The 25190-nt window shown below is 41.7% G+C and overlaps 2 protein-coding genes across 2 annotated transcripts in view; both read right to left on the bottom strand.

The window, feature by feature from the left end:
• Nucleotides 1-2297: 2297 nt before the first annotated feature.
• LOC310932208 (homeobox protein Hox-B4-like) overlaps nucleotides 2298-25190 on the bottom strand; it is a gene marked incomplete at its 3' end in the record, with an annotated part of 54733 nt that continues 31840 nt past the window's right edge. Inside the window, exons 2-5 of the mRNA XM_083895500.1 lie at nucleotides 21449-21495; nucleotides 4635-4764; nucleotides 4138-4310; nucleotides 2298-2842 (exon numbers count right to left, since the gene is read on the bottom strand). Of these exons, the coding sequence (XP_083751626.1) occupies nucleotides 2298-2842; nucleotides 4138-4310; nucleotides 4635-4764; nucleotides 21449-21495 (895 nt within the window). The remainder of the gene's footprint in view (nucleotides 2843-4137; nucleotides 4311-4634; nucleotides 4765-21448; nucleotides 21496-25190) is intronic.
• Nucleotides 15506-16890, bottom strand: hoxc4a (homeobox C4a; the record flags this gene model as incomplete). The annotated part of the gene is made up of 2 exons (XM_083895591.1): nucleotides 16395-16890; nucleotides 15506-15873 (listed from the first exon to the last, which is right to left on the bottom strand). The coding sequence occupies exons 1-2, from the start codon at nucleotides 16828-16830 to the stop codon at nucleotides 15506-15508; spliced, it is 804 nt and encodes a 267-aa protein (XP_083751717.1). The 5' UTR covers nucleotides 16831-16890.

Here is a 25190-nt window from a genome sequence, read left to right as displayed (position 1 = left end):
TTAATACACGGCTCAGTTCTGATCAAAGCACTGAATTAAACTGAAAAACATGTCAGGATTTTCAGGGCTTTGCAGATCCTGCCCCGCGAAGAACAGTGGAAAGGAAAACGATGGCCGAAGACGCTAAAGAGAAGCAACCCAGTGTGTGAACAAGTGACTAACGTAATGTTGAAATGGAAACAGACGTCTCATCCTTTCAGTGGGGCCCCAAGGAGGGTGGTGTGTGTTTGTGTGTGCGTGGGTGTGTGGGTGACCCCTGGGGATACCCCTTGACCCCTTCAACAGAATTACTGCACTCCAGTGTGTGGATCCTCTTGGCTTTTAGTCTCTGGAGGGAGAATGTGGCAAGAAACCAGAGGTAAAGGTCCTATTGAGCCTCGGCACCATTAACACCATAAATCACCCCGGCGTATGCAAGAATCTCAGGAATCCAACACTGTCTGGATCTCCTTCCTCACAATCTGCCTGCTCTCCTTCTCTGAGCAAACAGATCTGTCGGAGAGAACTTTTCCTTGCCCTTCACTACGTTTTTTATTCTTCCCTTAAATACCCCTGCTGTCAACAGCTCTTTCATGCAGGTGTGGTACAGACCTCACTTTACTCTATACAACATTCCCGCAGACGTCTAACTCCAGTGACACTCAATGAGACCTGCTGCGAATGGTGTCAAATATTTACCAAACGACAGCTGATCCAGAGACTCGTTCGGCGATGACTTAGGAGCGGGAAGTCATTCTATCCCCAAGATCACATGGAGATGAGCTTGTTCAGTATAGCTCTCTCTCCTTTCCAAACTGTCAGTGCCGTTCCGTCAGTGACAACTCAGTTACAGCGAGGCTACTCTCGGCTACCCTACCCTTATCTTTACCCTAACCCCAACCCCAACCCCAACCCCAACCCCAACCCATACCCTTACCCTTACCATTACCCTACCCCTTACCCCAACCCCAACCCTCACTCTAACAAATCAGCCGTCCAAAACTTAAAGAGCACTGACACGGTGGCTCATTAAGTGTAAAAGGTTTGCTCCTCCTTCACCATGAGAGTTGCTGTCTATCTCCATGTGTAAAAGTGTTGAGACCCAAGAGAACCTCTGTGACCCACTTCTGTCAAATAAATGCATCATGCCCCATGTGGGCAATTTAGCTCTGTGATTCACAAATTTGAAATCAAAAAGTGCCAAAAGTAAAACAATTTTACATGTGAGAATCCTGATGTTAGCACATGACACACATTATCCTTTAAGATAACATGCTGTCATGGTGAGGGGAACCTCGTCGGTCTGTCGTTGCCTATTGGCTGCAAGACGCTTGCTTTTAAACTACACAACTATACGTGCCCCCTGAGAGGGAGGCCAGCCCCGACTTGCAGCTCTACAATTTAGCTATTGAAAAGGCAGGGGTTGGGAAGGAGGAGGCAGGAGATCTTGTCATGGTGCCCACTGGGTTCAGAGCTTGTGGTTGGAGTGCTGGAAAGACTGCCTTGTCTCTGTGATTAATGGTGGGGAACTTGGAGGCAGGAGCGAGGGAGCGGCTTATGTGGCAACACTGTGCAACTTGAATGCACAATACTGTAGAGTTTTCAATGAATCTAAAGCATGACTTAATGTAATTACACAATCTTTCTCGTTTCTTCCATTTGGGACCTCATCCAAGGATTTCTTAATCATGAAGTATTGCTGGGGAAGAAAATAGATGTTGTTATCAGCGGTGAACCGCGTAAACATTGCAAACAAGAACTATCGTCTTTTTTTCCCCAAATGCATTTATTAAGCATGTACAGTATGTGACACCTTAATTAATCAAGAACAGTATCAAAAACTTGCCACATCATTTAATGGCTTTAACAAAAATATAAAATCATTCAATGTGAACATTATTCTGTCCATTTCACAGTTAAAGTGTGTTTTTACACAAACGACCTGCTATTTACATGACATAAATAACACAAAGAGCCCTAATGTGACGATAACAAAGTATGACAACCATTTTAGCCACTATCTGCTTACACAGGGAATTATAAGAACTCATCCATAGTCCTGCATGCATTAAACATGAAAAACACAATACAACTGTACCGCCGCATAAAATTACAACAACAAAAAACTAGCATTTCTAATTAATGTACATGCAATGTGAATGTGAGGCTGAGAAACTTATAGTGGAATTTAAAGACTTCATGAAGGGAGTGTAGAGGGGGATTTTAATCCAGACATCCTTCACGCATTCATCACTAAGTGAGATTAGATGTATCATTGAGGCTGTGACGAGCACTGAAGGGACAGACATCATGGGGCCCTAGGGCCAGTTAGAAATGCCAGCATTAGGGAAACTGTTTAAGCCCATACACGAGGACTGTGACCCATTAGTTACAGACGAATATATACAACTGAGCTGGGTCAGATCTGCAGGGTGAGTAGACTGACCACTGCTGCTGCTGTGACTAAAGACACACGAGGACATAGGAGAACAATCCACGAAGTGCAGATCTGAGGAGGAGATGGAGGTTCTGGCAACAGGGAACCTCAGGTGCTCTGTGCACGAGCTGGAGCTGCAGGTGGAGTGGCAGGGCGACTGCTGTGACACGCCACCGAACACCTGTGCATACTTGTGCTCCTTCTTGTACCTCATCCTGCGGTTCTGAAACCAGATCTTGACTTGGCGGTCGGTGAGCTGCAGCCCGGCGGCCATCTCCAGCCTGCGAGGGCGACGCAGGTACGGGCTGAAGTGGAACTCCTTCTCCAGCTCCAGCAGCTGGCTGCTGGTGAAGGCTGTTCTCTCTCTCCTCGGACCTTTGCCGTGTCGACTGGCGGGCACACCGCCACCACCACCACCACCGCTCACTAATGTGAAAGAAAGCACATAAGAGAGGGCGATAAGAGCAGGTGCCATATATCTGTTCCGAGACAGACAACCTCCACATCACCAAGGACCCCAAGTGCCACTAAGGCCCATGTTAATCCTCAGCAAATCAACTTGAGACCAGCGAGGGCCCCGGAGCTCTTCCCGCGTATTCACTCATGCTTGAGACACTATACAAGACTGGCTGTCTACAGTGTCATGTGTTCAGGGAAAGTTACCTCCCGAAGAAATAGTCTGGGGGAAACATCTGACGCCACTACGGCTTCCTGACAGGCCACATTAATCACAGCTTACACACGGAAGCAGACCTGTCAAAGCCCCATCTCAGTCACTTAAAGGGTACCTTGGGACTACCACTGAAAATAACCGCCATTAGAGATTCCATTTGACATGTATATCAGCGAGAACAGGCCCCTGTTCATATCAATGTTAACGCACAGGGGTTAATGGCTACTTAATAAGGCCTGCAGTGACCTCAGAGAGCAAACGGCGCTACTTAACAACACTCCTGCAGACTGCAAGACTCTGGCTGCCTTAATCGTTACTGGCTTGTTTGTAGCATCTAGATAGTGACGTATGCATACGAGTATATGTTATTGTGAATTATAAGACGCAAGATTAGCAAACAGAATTTTCGTTTTTGTGTATTTAATGTTATTTTGCCATTCCTGCAAGTGTTTTCTGGTCTTGACTTTGCAGATTTCATCTTCAGAATACACCCAGCCACTTAAATATTTGGATAAACTTTATAGGATACTTGATAAAATGCCTGAAACTGCAGAATATGACGTGCTCTTTGCTGATTGAGATGTATGTATACAGAAAATCTTCTGTATAAGTAGATTTTCTTCAATCAGAAGAAAATGCTCAAATGTTTTTTAGCAGCTTTGGAACTGAAGCAGCTCTGTTTCTACTTTGCCTGAAAGGGTGAAAAAAACAAACAACTGTGAGTATATGACATACATTTACCTTCATAAATACATACATATATACATACACACATATGTATATATACACCAGGATAATTTAACCACCCCTCACATTCAGTGCAGAGGACACTTACACGTATAATTAGTCTGTGTGTGATGCACTTGCTGAGTGTTATCATTCAAAGTTTGACTGAGACCATACATGCTGCATGCACAATATATCCCATAAACTCACAGAATGTGGATTTTATGGATTCACCCCCCATCAGTCAACAATGTTTTGCACACCCGGTTTATAGCTTTATGAACTAAAAGATTAGTCTGTAATAAATAAAAGCCAGAGTTACCAGATTGTTCAGAGTCAGTTGTCCGTGAATTCATCCAGGGGAAAATAACTCCAGAGTGGCAGATGGTGAGTAGACTGCAGCTCCTGCTCTTGATGTCCAGCTTACCCTTGGCATGGCAGTGAACCAGGGGCTCCAGTGGCCTCTCAAACTGTTCATCTGGGCTCAACCTGGAACTGACATGAGCAGAGGAGGTCATGTTTTGCTGATTAAATTCTGCATCTTGGCCTCCTCCATTGTATCCCGGACATAGGTTTGGCACTTGTCCAGAGCTCATAGCAAAACTGTTGCCATGCAGCTGCAGTGGGAGGGCAGACTGTTGGGGGTCCATGGACCCAGCTCATCAAAGTGTCTCAGATAAAACTGCAGAAAGTCCCTGAATGGCAGTAAAGGCGGGATTTGTGTCTGTCTAATATCCGATCACAATTAACCTGACTGTATAAAGCCATAGAGGGAAGAGCACTTGGAGGAGCCATGTGGAATATTTGAATCATATTTACCAGAAGGGTGCCAGAGTCACGTGTGCGCGTCCTCCAATGACAGAGCTCCGGAGTTGCAAAGTAATCCACTGGCAACTTGGCGAGCACCTTCCTCGAGGTTTCTTCAGACAACATTTCTGCCTTTCTGTGCCTGCAGGGATTGAAAAAAAGAGAATAATAATAATCACATAACGGAAATATGAATAGATGCCAACACCTGTGTAATCTGTGAGAAGGAAGGAGAAGTGTTTATAGTGCGGAGACATAGAGGGGGGAGATGGCAGGGAGGAGGAGGAGGAGGAGGAGGAGGGGGGACAGACAAACAGAGATTACATGTGAGGTGAGGAACGTCTCATCGGAAACGTTGATTTCTGGTAATGTTGTAAATCTTTTGCCAGGACGCGTTTATTACACGGAGCTGCTGATGTTCGCGTCTGCACATCCTCTCCTTTTCTTTTTTTGTTGGTCGTTTTTTTTTTTTATTATTATTATTTATTTTAATGAAAAAGCAACGCTGGGAGCTGCAGCTTTCCTGCGTCTCTGAGCTGGAATCAAACACAGCGGATAATTACAACAAAATCCACCGCAGTTCATTTATTTGATTCGAGCTTTTCCAGATGTGAAATGCAAAATATATGTTGGTATATAAATATATATTTTTTGCACAGTTTAATATAATTGCAAATATAAAAGTAGTTCGTGTATTCGTGTTGTGACATAACACATCACGTGCTTCAAAAAGAACGCGAGTATTTTCGAAAAACTTCACAAATAATTGAACAGCTCGTTTAAAAATAATTAAAACAGTAATAAAAAAAAATAATAATAGAACAAATTGGCGGGCTTTTCCTTTAAATAGCAGCATATGCGTATAACTGTCGGAGTGGAAGTGCAGCTTTAATAGGATTCACTGGGAGTGGTCAAACAAAGGCTTTGACAGTCATTGCCACACAAAGACAAAGGAGGCAATCATTAGAGATTTTTTTTTTTTTCTCCATCAGACGATTCAACGAATTTGCATTAATCAGGCATCACTGTACAGTATCAAGTGTCTTTGACAGTGTGTGTGTGTGTGTGTGGAGGTAATATGTGCACAACACTGCACACACGTTTCATAAAACACACGGCTGCATGGACAAAGAGGAGGGGGGGGGGGCATGTTTAGTGCAGCTTCTCTGTGTGCGCATGTTTGCGGTTGCACACGAGACACTACTGGAAATATAGATATGAAGAAAATAAATGTGAATTTTGACCAAGTTAATTAAATATATATATATATATATATAATTACAAAGCTGAATATCCATCCAGGATAAAAACACATTAACTGTAGTTGAAACACGAACTGAAAGATTGACGCCTTGACATTTTCTAAATCATTCAACCAAAAGCGTCTTCCATTACGAAAACGAGCGTGGATGCTGTGGTGTTTGCATATCTCGTGCCCGCTTCCATCAGCTGAAGCAGGCTTTAGATTTAAGTTCTTTCTCGTGTTTCACTACAACAAAGCTGTCGAGAAAACCCTCTTTAAATGTCTCTCAGAGGTGATGGATTATGCACTCAGGGTTGCAGAGCTTGGAAGGAGAAGAGCCTTCCCCCCTTTTTTTTTTCTTCCGTTTCACCCCTGCTGCTGCTGCTGCTGCTGCTGCTGCTGCTGCTGCTGCTGCTGCTGATGATGATGACACCAGGACTGAGCTTTCACCTGAACCTCCAAACCACGTCCTTTGATTTTTCTTTAAGCAGTCTTCATATATTATTTCACGCTTGAACACTCCATTGATATAAAATGCACTTTTAATAAAATGGCATTTTTTTTTGTTAATTAGTTTTATTGTAATTCTCTTGATTAAAATTAAAATTTTAATCAAGAGAATGAGCACGAGGTAATGACTGCAGCCAGCTCCAGAACTGTCCATTAACAATATCTACCAGTCAATAGAAAATGCACAGAGTGAAATAAATAGGAATTGAATCATAATGACATGAGCCCGTGCCCATCCTTCTTGTTATTATTGTTATAAACAGGTGAATTGGGCGGCGAACATCAGGCTGCAGTGAAATGGGGGAAAGTAATTAAATTCGTTTTGTTTTCCTTACCTCACACCCTTGAACACACTCTCTGAATTGGAGATAGAATCTATGATATACTGGCTCAGCAAGACCATAATTTAGCTCCTCCGCGCCTCCACCACAATTCTCCGTGAACTCTGTTTGAACCGCCTCGCTGGCAATAAATCATTTTTCTCTCTTGCACAAAAGCGCGCCGGTCGCTCTGGGTGTCAACCCTTTTACAATCCCTCCTTACCTTCTGCGCTCTCTCGCCTGCTGACACAAACAGCCAAAGAAATTGTCGATAAACTTTTATTTTTCATACCAATAATCTCACCGGCAAAGGTAAAACAACACCAAAAACAACTAAGGGTTGGTCAATATTTGCACCCAGGTTGAGCAACCTTGCAACATGAATTCTCTTAATATTTGTTTTTATTTTATTTTTTCCCCTAAAAAAAACCCCCCAAAAAACTATCTCCTTTCACAGAGCTCAGTGAAAGCACGGATCAGTTAATGTATTTCCAAAGGACAGAGCAGAGCAGATAAGAGGAGACTGAGGCAGAGCTGCAGAGGAGACGTTAATGGGCAGAGGATGCTGTCGGTTAAAACGGTGCATACAAATGGCGCTGTCTTGGCAGAGCAAGGGGGAAGATTTATGGGCCCGGTGCCCTATATTGCTGTAAACAATGCAGAGTGAAATGAAAGGACTGGAGTTTGCAGACTGCTCTTCATAAGTGAGGAAAAGACACACATTGTCAATTCTCCCCCCCTCCCCTCCCCCCACACAACCCACCCAACCAAAACAAAAAAAAAACCCAAGCCCTGACTTTTGCATAAGCATGTGCATTAATTTGGGCCTTGTTGTTCCCCCCCCACAGTCCACTGTAAATCCTGACCCGTCAGTGGGGAGAGTGCACGCGAGAATAAATCCTGCACCCTGGAGCCATTGACGTGCAGCCAGAAAGTCCAAAATCTGGGCCATTTTATGTAACCGCCCCCCCCCATACACACACACACACACCCACACCCACACACACATACATACACTTTCTATTCAGGAGAAATATAATTTAATGGAATAATTAGGTGCTGCAGCAGAACGTTCATGTTCTGTGAAAAGTGTTATCGCCTAAAGGCTGTGAAAACTTGTACACCGAGCTCTTAACATGTAATTTTGCTTGTTCCTCCATTGTTAGGATTTGAAATAAAAACGTTAATGGTTTTTAAAGGCTTGTCAGTGAGTCTGAGGATGGTTTAACAGTTGTATATTTTAAAGGTGTGACACTGTGTTGCATTTTTTATATATTTAAAGTTTATTAAATATATATAAAAACCTATTGCATTCTATGATTCTCTCCATGTTTGTCAGTCACTCAGCTGTATTTAAATGTAACCTAACAGCTCAGACCCTGATGCTGCAGCAGCAGCTGCTTCTCTCCCGTTTATGGCGAAATGCAACTGGTGTCCAGCAGCAGATCCGTGCATGCGAGGGATCATTTTCACAGAGCAAATCAAATGAAAGGAGCCTTTTTCACTTAACCTACACATAATTGTCTGTCTATAGTCTCGGCGACCCATATTCACATCGTTTTGGCTAATGAAAAGTGAATAACATCATCATAAGTCAGTCCAGTCACTGGGCCCCCGGTGACACCTTGCATGCAGGCAAATGAGAGTCATTTTGAAGGTCCTCAACGATGCAGCAAATAGACTCTGTGAAATGTTCCTCGCGCGAGGCCACGTGACGACTTTAACTGGCTATCATTCCCTGCGTCATGTGATGCTGAAGACCACGGTGGGACATGAGAGTGTTGAGTTATTTTATATTTCCACATTGTCATCAATTGTTTTTTTTTGTTTTCTTTGTTTTTTTAATTGCAGCAGAGAGATAATATATTCAAGCAGTGCCGGCCCAAATCTTTCTGGGGCCCAAAGCAGAGTTTGATTTGGGGCCCCATTTGACTATTATTGATACATAACCCATACATGAAATATTGTATATCATCGAATATAATTTTGCAATTGTGCTATTTACATGAAACCATGTGCCAGAAAAGTGGACAGTATTCATTTGCACTTTTGTAAGCACACACCGAGTGTGGTTTTTAGTCAACTTGAATACAAACTTCTACAATCCTAACAGATGATTCAGAATCCACATATTTAAACACAATAAATAGAAACATGCATTCATACTCCATGTGCTACAGCCATAGTGTACTATCTATTAAAGGTAGTGCACTATGGAATACAAAACCATCAACTATAAGGGAATGTCCCACTCTGGCCACTTTCAAGAGCCACGTTAAAGCGTGGCTTAGAACTAACCAAACATGCAGTCACAACTAAACATACTAATGAATTGTCCTGTTTTTTTGTTTTTTCTGTTTCTTGCTGTTTTGTATAGCTAGTTTTATTATGTATAAATGTAGTTCTTTTTATTCCAACATCAACCTGCCTAATATGGACTACAGATGAAAATTAGCCCCTGGGCTATAATCTGGCACATTTACATGTACTTTTGTATATGTTCCTTAATGTGCATTGTCCTGAAAAAATGAATAAATAAATAAATAAAATAAAAGTCTATCCTGCTGCTGAACCAGAATCCACAATTAAACAACATCAAACCATTTTTAAGCATGGGTATATCTGTCCTGTCTGTTGTTTGTGTGTCTATGTCTAACCTGTATCTGTATGTTTAGTATTTGTATTTCTATTTTGTAAGGGAGCGTCCTGTGATCTGCAAAATGAATTTCAGTGATAACTGATAATAAAGTTGCCAGAGCTGCAACTAGCGCTCATTCTCATAATCGATTCATCTGTGGATTATTTTCACGATAAATCGAGTAATTTTTGGTCCAGAAAATGTCAGAAAATGTCTTAAACCTGGATATGAGGATGTTCTCAAATGTCTTGTTTTGTCCACAAACCAAAATGATTCAGTTTTAATGATTTCTTTGTTATGTGGAACAAAGTAAGAAAGAAAATATTCACATTTAAGAAGCTGAAACAATCAGAAATCTTGTTGTAATCGTGAAAAAAGGGTCAAAACCGATCGATCACCATCAAAAAAGTTGACAATTCATTTAGTAATCGATTAATAATCGATTGTTTCAGCTCTAAAATAGCATTGTATCTAATTAAACAGTTAAACCAGTTCAACAAAACTTAGCACAGATGAGCAAATGTGCACGAAATGTACAACTACAAAATAAAGCCAAATTACTTAAGATAAACAATATTTACACACCTATAAATATATGATATAAAGATATCTAGATTTCTTTAATATGTTAAAAAACAAATTCTCCACATAACATTGGGGCCCCTAAGTGACCAGGGCCACCCCCCCAATGATAAATAGTCATTTTAAGATGCCCTTTTGCCCTCTGACCAGGTAAGGGCCCATTCTGAAAGACACCTTAGCATCAATTGTCAATTAAAAGCATGTAATGAGACAAATATATATATATATATATATATATACATATATATACACACACACACACATATATATATACATAAACAGATACATATATACTTATCAGTTGCGATTTCAAGTAATTTTGAAGAAAAGTGTTAAAAGTAGTATAAACGTATATACATATACAATATACATATATATATATATATATACACACACATCATAGTTGTGATTTCTACTAGACAAATGTCATTTTTTATTAAGAGATTTTGAAGAAAAGTGTTAAAAGTAGGCCTATTAAACATGAGGTATGTGTAAGTAAAGTAGAAGTCGTGTCACTGAAAGATTATTTTAATAAAAATAATAATAATTATGAGGGGGGGTGCACTTTTTTCTTTTTTTTTTTACTTGAGCCCCTGCCAGTTTAGATATCTGTGCACGCCACTGTGTCTGATTTAGAGTTTAAACATCTAGCTTTATGTAAATCACTTCACAGCTAACACACACACACACACACACACACACACACACACACACACACACACACACACACAAAGGAGAGACGTGGTGCATCTGCTCCCTTGAATGAACGGATGGGGAGAGAAAGATTTACGGATTTATGACACACCCACTGCTGGTCAATGCGCGAGAGAGTCGCTCTGTCCCTGGAAAATAGCAGCAGTGACCCCTGTTTCAACTCTGCAGCCTCTCTGCAGCAGCTGCCATGACTGCCGTTTAAACACACTGCACCATAACAATACACCGGGCCCGGGACCTTCCATTACAAACTTAAGTGGAGTGAAGGAGACACTCACCTGAGACGAGAGTGTGTGTATGTGTGTGTGGGGGGGGAGGGGAAGGGAGGAGAGAGGGGGGAAACTTGCACTTTATCCGGTGTATAGACAATAAAAGCAGGTCGTAAAGCACGCGGCACCATCAACACAGCTGATCATATGTGTTTCAAACACCGCCATGACTGTTTGTGTAAAGTTTGTACATCTGAGAAAGAGGGAGGGAGAAAGAGAGAGAGAGAGAGAGAGAGGGGGAGGCAGAGAGTCAGAGAGAGAGAGAGACTCCTCGCCTGAGGTGCTCGTAAATCACCGGCAGCCTGCAGCGGTGCAATGTGAGCTGAAAATCATGTGTGATTCAACAGTGTCAAGTCAGAGAAGAAACCAGTTAGAGCTGAGTAAGTGCTGAGGAATTTAAACACTCAGCCTCACACACACACACACACACACACACATGCATTAAACACACGACATTCCTGCAGAAACTGGTGGCGTCCATGTCAACAACACACCGTGGCTCTCAGAGAGGAACATCACATCACCACAGCAGCTCCGAGCGTAAAACACGCTGCTCCAAGAACATTCAAATCATCAATAACTGATTTATTTAACACAATGAAGCCGCGTTGTTGACGGATGATGCGTTTGTTTGTTTGTTTGTTTTGTTTTTTTCATTCATGTTGATCTTCTGTCAGGTAAGTTTAAGGTTTATAGATTGAATGAATTATTCGCCTGTTTAGATGACGCGAGAGCAGTTTACAAAGTTTGTTTTTTTTGCGCTTAAAAGCCACACAGATAAATAGCACACGTGTGGAGAGAAGTCTGATTTATGACTGACAAAACGAACGTTTTGCATAATATTTTTTTTTTTTTCCCCTTTAACCACACATTTTGTTTATTCCCATAATAAATCCATCAGTGCTGTGTTGCCACGTCAACGAAGAGTCAGGAAAGGAAATCTGTGTAAATTACGCGTCATGTATTTCCACCGTACACAAATCCTCAATTACAAGTGTCAGACAGCAACAAAAGGGACATCCCCCCCCAAAATGATCAGAGTGTAATCCGAGCTCCACCTGAAACCGCGGACACACGAGGATGAATTATTATACAAATGACAGACACTAGGATTAGCTGTTTGGCTTTCAGTGCCAGCAGTTTATGTTGGAGGAAAATGAAGTCTAATATTTCTCCATCAGTGCTGAGTTTTCCTGCTCCAGGCCACACGAGGAAGAGCAGACTTGTTGAATCAAAAGTCAAATTATTAGTATTATTATTGCAACATGAACACCGAGTCTGAAGATTTTCCAAAACACACAAAACAACAGTGATGGATCAGCGAGGACAGTATCTCTCTGAGAGGCTGTCAACACCGCTGATAATCTGTGTTTTTGTTATGATCGCAGTTTACATTTCAATTTATCTTAACTGGTTAATTTCTGTCTCTTCTGGTTCTGTTGTTGGGAATCTGTGCAGGAAGTTTTCAAGGTTTGGATGAAGGTCCCTGTCCATAAACTAATCACTGCAGTGACCACAGCTGCCCCAGTACTGTCAGACACACCTGGACAGAATTGGCAGCTCAGTTTTGAATGCTGACCTGAGACTAGTTGCTCTCTTAAGTCACTCAGGAGCTACAAAACTATTTTTACTACCTCTTGTATTTTGTTTATTTATTTATTTCCTGTCTCCCATGTAAAAAGGCCAATATTTCTAGTCTGGGAAATCAGATACTCGTCATTCACTGAGAATATTGAATGACCGCTCTGTTAAAGCATCAGCTCCACACATCTTTGCCATCTAAGTTTAAAAATGACATTGTGTATATATATATATATGTATATATACATATATACATATATATATGTATATATACTATTTTTTTTTTAAGTCTTTTTATGTCTAAATCAAACCGTCCAGCAGTTCCACACTGACAACACATGCAGTGATGTCCCATCAAAACAACAACAAACAAACAAATCTCCACCAAGCAAACCGCGAGCAGAAGGTATACGGTGCAGAGCATGAGGCGGGGTGCAGAGCATGAGGCGGGTCACAGGGTTGGAGAGGTCGGCCATCCAGACTGAAATGAGCCTAATGGCACAGAAAATGTGTCCTCGAGGTGAACTCGGCCTTCTCCCACTTCGCCCCCCAAACTTCAATAAAGTACCTTTTCAGCCTCGCGACATGGAGGCGACAGGGCCGAGAAAAAGGGGAGCTAGAGGGATGCTGCGACTGTGGCGAGAACATTAATTTCTCTAATCTGTCCAGCAACATAAAGGCTTCTGGATTCATTTTTCAGCGCCGTCTCTCCGCCATTCTACTGCCTTTTCCCCAAAGGCCACGTCCAAAAAAAAAAAGGGACCAGATTTTTACCCACTGAGGTCCGGTTAAAATGGCTCTCTCTTTTTTTTTGTTTTAAAGTCCAGCTCCACTTTCACGGTAAAGTATGAAGGATGCAGCCTTTCTCAGTAATATTTGCTAGGATCAAAACAGACTGTTGTTGTGGCTGTGGCTGTTTGTGCAGAACATAACACAAAGCTCTGTGCTGGAGAGATTGATGATGGAGAATACCTCTTCCTTTTGTGCCCCCGTGCCCCCCACCACGTGAGGCATTTTATAAGGCCCTATTCATGTCACAATTTCAATAATCTATCAAATTCTTGCGCGTCTTTGGGTTTCAGTCATGTTTTAAACTGAAATCCTGCCACAAAAGCTCCAAAAAAAAAGAAAAGAAAAGAAAAACGAAAGAATGAAAGAAAATACAATGCATCTGTTTGACAAAATAAAAGCCTCGTCACATTTCATCCTTATCCAGTGAGTTGTTGTGTGACTCCTGCAGGAGTAAACAGAGTAAACAGTCCAAAAACACACGATGACGTAGCAGAGAGACGCGTTTTAGTGTTGTCTTAAAAAAAAAAAAAAAAAAACTGTAGATATGTGCATTCTCGCGAGCTGCTGCACACTCTGGACTGGAGGCAAATGTTCACATGAGGGGGAGAGGAGAGGGGGAGGGGGGGGGGCATCCATGTAAATGTGGCAAAAATGTTTACACAAGCAAAAGTCAAAGAGCGAAGACAGAAGAAAACACGAGCATCGCTTCTCACAGACAGGGAGGCTAAAACTCCACAGCCTGGCACACTAACAAAGGTCAGCTGCAGTTTACGTCCTCACCTGTGCTGCTTTAACGAAGACCACATGACGCTTTGTATTCAGTCTATGCGCAAATCACGACTTTATTTATTATTATTTTTTTTATTATTGTTTTAAAATGTTTACATTTGAAAACTCAGTCGCATGGCGCACTGGATTATAGAAAAAAAACCAGGGAAACTACTTATATATATATATATATTTTTATATATATATGTGTGTATTACAAAATGAGTCAGAATATTCACAACAACCTAGGATCAACCTAACACATTTGCAAATGTCGTCTAAATGAACCGCATGCAGCTTTGTTTTCAAGTCGAAGGAAGCAGAGGGCTTCAGTCGTGGAGTCAGAGTCAGTGCACTGTGGGTTTGGAATAGACTGGACTGGGCTGTACTGGGCTGTACTGGGCCTCAGTGGCTCGTCTGGAGCTTTAATTGAATGCCCTTCAGACTGATGAGGTTGCACATAATGTACAGCGCAAACTATTCCATTTTCAAATTTTAGAAACAACTTCAGTGCATTAAGAGTGAGGCTTTCAGTCTCTCTCTCACACACACACACACACTCTCTCTCTCTCACACACACACACTCACTCACAGTCTGTACACATTGCTAATTAAAAAAAAAAAAAAAAATCGAGCTGCATGGTTGATAAACACAGTTTGAAAAACACAGTGATCCCTGTTTCCCCCTCGTGAAAATGTCCAAATATCCTCACATCTGTTTCCAGGAGAAAATAAAAGAATAATAATATCGTCCCCTTCATGTCCAAACAATAAATATAAATCCTCGTTTGTTTTTTTTTGCATTAAAATGAAGCTCAGGTCAAACGTATATAAAACTAGTAGACACTCACTGTTTTATTGACCAATATGATTAGCACAAGAACACTAAACTCCGTTTATTGCATTTCACAATAATCTGCTTTTGTTAACGGTCTAAACACAACATCAACACCACGAAACTAAATTGTAAACCAAAAATCCTGTTTCTGAAATACACGAGGTAAATTCACACATTGTCATCATCCTAAAACATACAAGTTCAAGACCAATGGTGTGTTCCAGCTTTTTTATATACCAAAAATAACTATTATTATATTGATTTCCTTCCAGTGTTGCTTGAAATAAATAGATTGTGCATTTCACCTTGGGCAGCAGGGCAAAAAAGAATGGCCCACAATATCATTTTTGATAAAATGTATATTTTTTTTCTACTTTTTTTTCCTTCATTCAAAACATTTTTTTAATAAAAAACATCATTTTAATTGAGCTTCAAATAAATTAAACCCTGTGTCACGTAAAAATAATTCATCGGTATTCGCAGTAATCCATGCTATATAACATGCATTTTATATAACTTTGGACTTAAAGGAAACCGCACAAGATAGCTACGAAAACAAAATATATAATTGTTCTATAAATAACCAGTTCGTTTTTTTTCTTCTAGCCACAATAGTGGTTGTTGGTTTTTATAACCTGGTAATATCCTCGCCATGCTGTGCTCCGGAGAGTTCGTCGGGGGCCCCAGTGGTGGTGGCCGAGGAAGCGGCAACAGCGCCGGCTGCTGAGCTTGTGTTGGACGCGGAGGAGGAGGAGGTGGTGGTGGATCTCACTTTGGTGTTCGGCAGCCTGTGATCCTTTTTCCATTTCATCCTGCGGTTCTGAAACCAGATTTTAATCTGTCGCTCGGAGAGAACCAGGGTGTGGGCGATCTCGATGCGCCTCCGCCGAGTCAAATATCGGTTATAGTGGAATTCCTTCTCCAATTCTAAGACCTGCTGCCGGGTGTATGCTGTCCTAGACCGCTTGGGCTCCGCACCATTGTAACCAGGGTTCACTGGAAAAAGGGAGAAGTGGAGAGAGAAAGGGAGACGGAGAAGGGAGGAAAGGAGGGGTAAACAACAAGAATGGCCTCAACAGAACAGAGATATGGCTGCAAAGATTTATTGGATACGAATGTTTGTCTGTTTGAGGAATTTTAATGGGAAGTTTAAGACATCTACGCTGTAATGAGAGGACACTCACATCCGACTATGGGGCTAAATTATTAATGAAAGATTACAAAACTCCATTTTTTTGTCTTATTCCTTTCTCCCCCTCTCTCTCCCTCTTCTATCGCGCAATACATAACAGCAGAAGCCACATGGTGATACGGCTGCCCTGAGTATACCTCGGCTATAAAATTTATGGTGGGTGTAATTACCAATGCCGAGTCGTAAATCCGCCTCAATTGTGCCATTTCAAAGGCTTCCCTGCTATCGGAGCAGGGGCTGGCAACGAGAGGGGAGTCAGAGGGACTGATAAAGGGAGGGAAAGGGAGAGAGGAGTGCAGGGAACATAAACACACAAGTTGCCTACCAGTGCTGACGTGAATTTTCTTCATCCACGGGTAGACCACGGGCTGTTTGGAGGAGGCTGTGCTGTTTGGATGCTCCGGGGTGGCTTGGTTGCAGGCGGAGGCTGCGGCCGGTGGGGTGGCGGGGGACATGGACAACTGTGGGGTTTCACATGAAGCAGGCTGCCCTTTCCCTGTCAGCAGGTGCGCAGAGTGGGATATTCCATGTCCCCGTGGCGTGTCAGGTTCGGGGATGCTTGCACAGTTATACTGGCGCTCTTGGTAGCTCGCCCGCGGAGGATATAACTCCTGGTGGTGATGCTGGAAGCCAGGGTCCCTCGCGCGGCTGTAATATTCTGGACTGTGCTCGGGGATGTAGTTATTTTGCGAATATTCCTCGCATGGAGGAAATTTCGGATCAATGTAGTTAGACTCCATCAAATACGAGCTCATGATCATTAATTTCTGGAGTGGAAAATAATTTTTCTAGCTTTGTCGTTTTTCTGCTCCATAAAGCCCTCCTACTTGCGAGCAGCCCTGTAAAGTTACTTTTACCACGTGACTCAATGGCCCAATAGCAGAGGAAGAGGTAGTTCCCGGATAAGGAACCAGAGGTATTTAGCATACCTACAGTCGCCATTGTGGGTACCAACCTCTCTCTCTCCCTTCTCCTCTCCCTCTCTCTCCCTTTCCTCCCTCTCTCTCTCTCTCTCTCTCACACACACACACACCCTCTCTCTGGTTGTGTTACCAAAGCAATTGATCTTGGGGACAAAACTAGTAGCTAGTTGCTGACCAAGGAAAAAATAAAAACAGGCAAGATGCGCTAGTCTCAATTATTCAAAGGGACAATAGGTGATTCGCCAAGGATAAGGTACAGCAATAGCAAACCAATCATTTTGTTAGCTGCACGCTTTATATATAAAGGTTATCTACTAATTAATGAAGGTGCAGTCTTTACCAAGCAGCAGCAGCAGCAGCAGTGAGTGCCTCAGCTGTGGAGCACATTACATCTCCATTCATACACTTATACACAATGAGAGAGGGCTGCATCACTTCTGCAAGTTCCTGTTTCCCCTAACATGATTTCAGCTCACTTATTTAATATTTTACTGTGTTACTAAATAAGAGGCTGTGGAGGTGTGGTTGATGTCTGAAAATAGGCCTGATCATTTGTTATGTGTAAGAGAGAGAGGTGATGGAGGAAGAGTCAGAGAGTCTGCCTAAATAAGAACTGGGAATTCAATTCTAAGACATTTGATTTGTCTGTTTGTTCCATATATAGCAAATTATTATTGTTGAAAAGATGAACTGCAAAGGGTTCAAGTGAAAGTTAACATGTTTATTTTTAAAGCTGGATGTTATGAACAAAAAGACATTTGTACAAGTATGACAAATATGTTTATATGTAAAAGATGGAATGATGTTCACAACAGCATCTTAAACTAAAGTACCACTTGTTCTTTATCTGTAGGTGTCAGTGTGAACATGTTAGTGTATGACACTCTTAACTTCTTGATTTTCTGACATAATAAACAATTGATAACAAAAATGATGGTCGTCGTGAATGTTGAGAAAAGCAAAACATGAATTTAACTTCTCTAACTCAGAGGGATGCAACTAAATCACACACAAAACTGCTGGGTGATATATGAGGTTTGTGACGTTTGCCAACCAAAACAGTGGAGAACTCACAGAGACAGAGAGAGACAACACAGAGCAGCTGATGTCACACACACACTAAACAAGACAGGCCAACTGCCAACAGAGCCAGGCTAACACCAGAGCACGCTGACCACAGCCACAGAAACAGCACCACCACTGTGGTGTCGCTAATCTGACAACCGGGGCAGAGCCGCTGCCTCCATCCTGGTGTCACATACCAGAGAGCAGCAGCAGCAGCAGCAGCAGCAGCAGCACATTATCATCTGCTGACTGAGCTGCACTGAGGGCCAGGACTGTGTCACTGTGAAGTTACAGGGCTCGATTTCTTTGTTGCCTTTTGGAAACAGCTGTCCACACTCAGTCCTGCCAAAGAAGACTCCGACTCCACGCTCGTGCACAGAAAGAAATAATACAATAAAATAAATAAACTAAATCAAACCGAAACCAGTGTTTGTATTTGTCCAACACAACCAAAAGCTTTACAGACTAAACACTGGGGTCCAGACTGTTTACAGTTGTCAAATGCCTCATCTTTTACTTGGAGGACTTTGTGCTTTTGTTACAGCCCAAACAAAAGCATGTGAAAAATGAAAAGTAGTGAAGGAACTCGTTACAATCTGCCTGTGGATTGTCACAGAGAGAGAGGCATCTCTAAAGGGCAGCTGCAGGCACACTCATACAGATGGGCAGAAATAAACTCATTTGTGTAACATGCTGTTTATGAACATGCTGAAAACTACAGAAAAGAAACTCAGAAGTTTATCAGAAGTGATTATTGTCATGTAAAGTGATTCTGTGTTAACTTGTAGGTCATGTGATCTAGGGTCTTCATTCCTAGCTTTGGTCAAAGAGAGAGAAGTTAACTCTCTCACTTCATATCCTCTGTCATAGAAACTTCAAGTCCTCAGTTATGGGATCATAAAGATCCACACAAACTTAAGAACACTCACACTAATCGTCCAGCAACAGCAGCCCATTGCAAGTGGTGTGTGTGTGTGTATGTGTGTGTGTGTGTCTATATTTCCACAGTGACAATTACATAATATGGGTTTTTAAAAACAGGTGAATAGCATAGTTTCTCGCACTGCTGTTTGTACAGAATGCGCCGCCGACATTTCTATTACCTCTAGCGAGGATGTTAGAGGCGTTTTATAGAGCCATAAAAGCCGTAAATCAGTCACTTTTAAACGACCCCTGGTTCCTAACGTGTTTTACAGGGTCTGACACAGAAGAAGCCGCAGACTGCACACATGGGTTTCCTCTCTGTGGCCTGTACGACGACGACTCTCAAGTCTGTGGCTGCTGCATGGATACTGCGTGGATTCTGTGACACTGTAATTGCACGGGTGGTTGTATGCATAGTATATTACCGATGTTTGTGTGTGTGTGAGACGTGTGCAGGGGGGGTGGGGGGTTTGCAGAGGAACAAAAGGATCCGTTGGCTCTCGTGGTATTTCAGTTGCCCATGTATTCCTGTAGATACGTATTTGCGATTGTTGTTACTGCACACAAATTCGGTTCTACAGGGTACATATAGACAACTAACTTGGTTTGGGTTACAAGCTGCAGACGCTTTCCAGGCCAGTATCAGAGCATGTCTGCACTGGTATGCATGTGGGACGAAAACCAACCCAACCCCCCCAAAAGATGAGGCTGAAATAGAGGAACAAACACGTGCGTAAAAGGTGTCAGGATTTATCTCACTCACAAATACATTCTGCTGTGATATTTTTGCGTTTATCCACAGTATGTGGTGTAGATTTTAAGTATTTCTCCCCCCCCCCCTTCCCCAAAAACACACACACACACACAGTCGTGTGCAGAGGACAACAGGGTCTTCTTTTCTCAACATTCACCCTCTGCCTTTGAGGTGGCTTCTATATGAATATTCGGTCACAAACACGCACGGATACAAAGGGGACGGCGTGACAGCGCAGATGAAAAATAAGTTTCCATTGTTCCTCGCCATTTCTTCTGCTCGCCATTACCATACTGACCGCTCGGTAACCTTTCTCGCTGCCACTCTGGGAGCTAATGAGAAAAGCCTCGGATGAAAAATGAAATATCAGACATGTGACCTGTTCCGGGGGGGTTATTAAAAACAGCAAACATGCTCAGATTGTGAATCAATGGCATTGATTACAGTGGAGGTGCGCGCGGGGACTTCAGACACTGTCAGAATATATCTCAATCCACATATTTCTCCTCGTTGCACTTCAATAGATTTTTCTTTCTCTCTTTTTTTTTTTTTTTTCAAAATCGAAGAACAAAGCATCCTAACACGGGGAGCAGTGCACTAACATGGAGCACTGTGCTAAAAACAAAACCCACCACGGCCTGCTGTCACACACACATATGCTCATCTGAATATATGATGTTTGTTGTGCACCCAGTCAGTGTGCGTGTGCGCGAGCTGCTCATACTCCCCTCTCGCCCCACGCGCTCAGGCGCACGCATTTTAATATGAGTTAGACAGCGTGACCCGCGTTTCACCCCTCGCGTTTGACTGCTTCCAATAGTTCACTGCCACGGATTATTGATGGAGAGACAGCAATGAATTCTTTCTGGCCACAAATGGCTTTCAGATCTCGCACCTAGTTCAATAACTAGTTATAATGCAGAAGTAGAAAAAATGAGGCCCTCAGGCAGACTAATTTGATGTTTCATTTGTTCATTTGAGAAATTGGTAAAGCTCTCCCTCCTCCTCCTCCTCCTCCTCCTCCTCCCCTGCAAAATAACAGCGGTACAAGCGTGTTCACACATGTACATATATGTAAGCAAAATAAATCTGTACCAAACTATGTTCTGTCCACGCGTGGCTGTTTTTTTTTTTTTAATTTGGTGGACCTGCAGCACCTGACAGTGCAGCAATATTCCTGTCCCTGATGGAAATGGTTACGATGCGCTTTTAATCAAACCCTTAACCTGATAGCCTTAATACGTTCGCCCTCCCCAGGTGCAATAACGTTAGGCCGGATCGTCCAGTAAAAATAAAAAGTTTTAATGAAGTGCGCACAGACTGGAGACTAGTTAGATGTGAATACCCTGTTTAAAAAAAAAGAAAAGAAAAAAGAAACAGCAGCCAGGGAGCAGAGATGGTTGTAGAAAAAGTGCAGATGCCCCCACAGAAACCATTGGTCTGGTTTGCAGTTCATTACAGCGATTGTGTTTCATTAGAGTCAAGAGCTGCAACTTTTCCTGCTCTTAACGAGATCCACACACACAACTGCACAAACACAGTGCTCTGCTTTTAATAGATTTAATATATTTAATGTTGTGGCTCTTTGAACACTGTCAACCATATCAACATCTGTATGCATGGGTGTGTGTGAGCTGCTCGATGTTCGCCTTAAAGCCAAACAACATTATGGACTCATATGTCCTGACTGGACGTGTGGAGGTGGACACTTACTGATAAATCCAGCCCATGATCCAACCCAGTGTGAGCCGGTGAACTGTCTGGAAAATAAAAAAAGAAAGAAACAGAAATTAAATCGAGAATGATCCAAAACATAAAAGCAATTTAAATATTTTGTTTTTATTTGACAAATGAGGAATTTCAGATCTTAAAAAAATAGAGCCAAATTCTGGATTTTCTGAAATTAGACATAGGCCTATATGTATATTTTAGGTTCATTTAATTATCCTCTAAATTATGAATGCATATTTGTGAAGTCACGTGTATCAGAATTATTTTCTTAAAGTGGAAAATAATCGTTTGAGCGTGTGTGGTGCTAAAAAAAAAAAACGACCACCACACCATAAAATAATAATAATACCATAATAAAATCAACGAAATGAAAACATAAGCACAAAGAAAATGGATAATAATCAAAGTGTCGTTCACCTTATTTATATTACACAAAAACAACTATTTTGTCAAGTATACAGCAGGTTATCTCAATAAATAAAAAATACTGTGTTGCTATGTTAATAATGTCCCTTCACTCTGTCTCTGCTGTCTGCTATAAATGAAGGGACACACAAAAAAAGCTTTGACATGAGTGGACTCATGCAGATCAGGGACTGAGGACAGGAATCGAGGACGGGTCATTTTCAGACAATAAAGCAGCATTGACAAGTATTTCGAGTATTTCCTTGGGCAAATATTCTAAGAATAGAAATCCCTTGGACTTCGATTGAAATATGGTGACCGCTGAATTAAAAAAAAAAAGAAAGAAAAGAAAGAAAAAAATGTCACGACTTTGTCTTCACATTGTAAATAAATTAAGGCTGCGTTTAGAAAAACGACGCAATGGCACTTTATGGTTCTTATTTGGGGCTCAGACAAAGAGAAGTCTGCGCTCACCCGGAAATGACCTCTGCGGCTTGAATGATGACGGTGTCAGCGCCACAGGTCAAAGAAAGGGATGCACGAGCACAGAACGTGGCAGTGAAAACGGATGTTTAGACTCTTTCACTCTATTAGATGCTTTTATCATTAGTTTGATCATATTGGATTCAAACTTTCTCCAAAAAGATCCAGTCAAAAAAATAATTTAGACTTTAATTAAAATGGCACGTCACACATTAAATCTGTGTGGGAAAACACCTCAAATGATTATCTTATATATAATAAAAGCACTATTACATATGTTTGGCCAATGATAGGGATTCACATCATCTGGCGTCATTTAAACTGCTCACATATTATGCAAAATAAATCAAAAATAAGTCTAAGGAAGAAAAGACCTCAGATTAAGACATGGCTTGGACACGTTGCCCCCCCATAGTCCACACATGGGATTGTGTTACACAGTGCCCCCTATTGAAAGTGCATCAACTGATCATTTTACACACAAACCCCCCCTGAAAGCAAAAACATATACACACACAGTAATCTGTAAATAGTCTGTGTAATCCCAACGAAATGTTAAAAATGCACACAGGCTCGTGCACCACAGAGGCAGTGACATCACATAGTGACACAGAAATGCTGTTAGTGCTCAGCACTGAGTCTGGAGCCTGGAAAATATCACAATCTGCTGAATTAAATGAAGAAAAAATCAACGTTTCCAAGCCAGTCATTATTTAATTCCTGGATTATAAACCATGATGCTGCATCTCTGTCAGTGACAGCTGAGCCAAACTCACACAATATCAACATCATATCAAAAACCAGCCACAGTGACGAAGAAGACAGTGTTTTTTTTTATCTCCTAAACTGAGCTGACTTTGAAGACAAATGGGTAAATCAACGATGTGATGATCACAGTGTCTCATCAGCCTCTGAACTGATTTAGCTGCTGCAAAACGTGGAATAACAAGCAAAACGCAGAGTGTAGGGCAAAGAAATATACAAAACAAAGCAAGTGTCATTTATAATTTTAAAAAAGACAACAGGATTAAGGTTTAAATGTTGGACAATGTCCCAGTTACAGTGGACCATCAGACGTGCATGTCTCTAGGTGAGGACACGACCTTAAAATAAACATTACGAGAGCAAACACGACCTTGTGTTAATTAAACAAAATTAATGAGATGAAGCATTTTTAGATTAGGATTATTTGTGTGTTTTTTTAACTGATATTTACATAAACATTTGGCTCATTAACATCGTACTTTCTATTTTTACCCGTTTCCAAATAAATATACAGGTCACTAAAATTAATTAAGACTTTTAAATTTAATAAATGAAAACTTTTTTCTTTAACATACAAGTGTGTGGAAGTAACAGAGTGAGTGTGTGGAGTAGAGACAGTGGAGAGAGAGAGAGGGTGTGGTATTTTTTAATTTCCCTCACGTCATCTTTTCTTTCAAATATATATATATATATATTCTCTCAGTGTCACTGAACGTAAAATCTACATTTAGTCCGAGAATCGTTCAGCTTTAAATTGAATATAATCGGATTAAAACATGGTGTAAACATGTGGATGAAAAATACGTCTCATCATAACAACCTGTGACCACCTCGTTTCCGGTGACACGCAGCATCAACTGTATTAAACTTAAATATTGTATAGATTTTTTTTTCCTTCTAAATCATAACTGTTCAATAATCATTAAAACCGCACATTTAAAACCAACGTGGTTTTTTTTTTTCATCATTAAATTTCGCAGTTCTAAAAAGCATGCATTGAACGCCACAGTGACACAAATGTAAACAATAATATTCCCACGCAGAAATAAGCGCAACAGTCGCAGGCCTGTATGCAAAGTTAGAAAGGCAACTTACTGCAGCAGCTCTCAGTCTCAGTCCCCTCGCACCAGCCGACTACACAGTCCGGAGAAAGGTACTGCATCCTCACTGCCACAAAGCCCTTTCTCCCCTCAGATAAGGGGAAGCCAGCAGCTGCGATTCCGGACAGTTAAGATTATATATGATGTGTATATATCGAAGGTTTGTCAGCTCTTCCAGGCCATAAAACCCACTTAAATGACACCACGTGCTTCCCGTGCACCATTCACAGGCCCTGCTTGGGGCAATTGGCATATGTAACCTTGTAAACTTTAAAATACACTAAAAGAAAGACATAGAAAAGGGGGGGGATTCAATACGTTGTCCACGAATGTGTTATATAGGCCTAACAGGGCGCAGAGAAAGTGGACGCAGCGTTGACCGGTTTCTCATAACCGTCAAGGAAGTTGAATAGGAAGCTATTAGTTTGAGAGGTGAGTTGATTTTTCTTTTTTTTTCTTCAAGGAGTTGCTGTTAGAGAGAGAGAGAGAGAGAGAGGAATTACCTCACAACCTTGGGCAAGGACTGCGTCACGCGACTGATTCCACAGTGAAGGCTGGTGCTGAGCACAGATTCACAGCAACTTGCTAGGGTTTTATGTCCATTATACGAGCAGACGGTGTTGTTTTAACTACAGAGTAATGATGCCAGGATTTAAGAGCAGGGGCGACGTCATAAAGTGGCCATATGGCCTCGACAATGGTGGCGCGTAATATCAGAGTGAGCGGCCACAGGAAAGCAAAGTTTTGCATCCATGTTGTGTTGTGTTGTGCTGTGTGAGAGTGTGTTATCACAGGCTACATACAGTGTGTGTGGTGAGAGTGTGTATCAGTGTGTGTGTGTGTGTGTGTGTGTGTCTTCCTTCCCTGACAAAACAGGAAGCGGAGTCTGGCTGTGGTGCTGTGGTGGAAAAGGGGCAATAAAGTTTTATGGGGGGCCTTAAACTTCAGAGCGCGTTTGTCAGTCAGTGCAC

Source organism: Microchirus variegatus (assembly GCF_963457635.1).
Source record: "Microchirus variegatus genome assembly, chromosome: 9".
Taxonomy (NCBI): Eukaryota; Metazoa; Chordata; class Actinopteri; order Pleuronectiformes; family Soleidae; genus Microchirus; species Microchirus variegatus.
Note: the sequence above shows the minus strand (reverse complement) of the source record. Positions and strands in the feature narration are given on the sequence as shown.